Source organism: Cariama cristata, unplaced genomic scaffold, assembly GCF_000690535.1.
Source record: "Cariama cristata isolate BGI_N322 unplaced genomic scaffold, ASM69053v1 scaffold37356, whole genome shotgun sequence".
Taxonomy (NCBI): Eukaryota; Metazoa; Chordata; class Aves; order Cariamiformes; family Cariamidae; genus Cariama; species Cariama cristata.
The window spans coordinates 234-1,035 of record NW_009622183.1 but is presented as its reverse complement, the minus strand read 5'-3'; the positions used below and the strand labels follow the sequence as shown (position 1 = coordinate 1,035).

At 56.4% G+C, this 802-nt stretch overlaps 1 protein-coding gene across 1 annotated transcript in view; it reads right to left on the bottom strand.

The window, feature by feature from the left end:
* Positions 1-147: 147 nt before the first annotated feature.
* MAFA (v-maf avian musculoaponeurotic fibrosarcoma oncogene homolog A) overlaps positions 148-802 on the bottom strand; it is an 864-nt gene continuing 209 nt past the window's right edge. The window contains exon 1 of the mRNA XM_009702250.1: positions 148-802. This exon is cut by the window's right edge and continues 209 nt beyond it. Within this exon, the coding sequence (XP_009700552.1) occupies positions 148-802 (655 nt within the window).

Here is an 802-nt window from a genome sequence, read left to right as displayed (position 1 = left end):
AAAAAAAAAATCATCATTAATTTTTTGGTGGTTTGGGTTTTTTTTTTATACAAGCAGAGGGTTTGCTCTCCCCACATGAAGAGGAGAGGGGGGGGGAAAAAAAGAGGGGGGGGGCATCCCCATCACCCCCACCCCCGAGTTTGCGGCTCAGATGAAGAAGTCGGCGGTGGGTTTGGGGGCGGTGGATGGGGAAGGTTCCCTGGGGAACCCCCGCCCGGCTAACTTCTCGTATTTTTCTTTGTACAGATCCCTCTCCTTGGCCAAGCGGGTGACCTCCTGCTTCAGCTGCTCCACCTGGCTCTGGAGTTGACATTTCTCGTTCTCCAAGATGTGCCGTTGTTGGACCCGTTTGTAGCGACAGGATTGAGCGTAGCCTCGGTTCTTCAAGGTCCTCCTCTTCTGCTTCAGGCGGATGACCTCCTCCTTGCTGAAACCCCGCAGCTGTCGGTTCAGCTCCCGGACCGACATACTCACCAACTGGTCGTCGGAGAAACGATCCTCCAACCGAAGGTGATGGTGATGGTGGTGGTGATGACCACCGGGGTGATGATGATGATGAGCGGCGGTCGGCGGTAACTCCTCAGCCCCGAAAGGTTGAGGGCGGAAAGGCTCGTAACCTTGATGGTGATGATGATGATGGTGAGGGGCGCCGATCAATGCCTCCACCGCGTCCTCCGGGGTCAGGTTGAGAGCTTCGGGGTTGAGGTGATGTTGGTAACCCGACATCCAATACAGATCCTTCAGCTGCTGTTTGGAACCCAGGGATGCTGGGGAGGTCGTTGGTGGACCGGGAGCCGCTTGC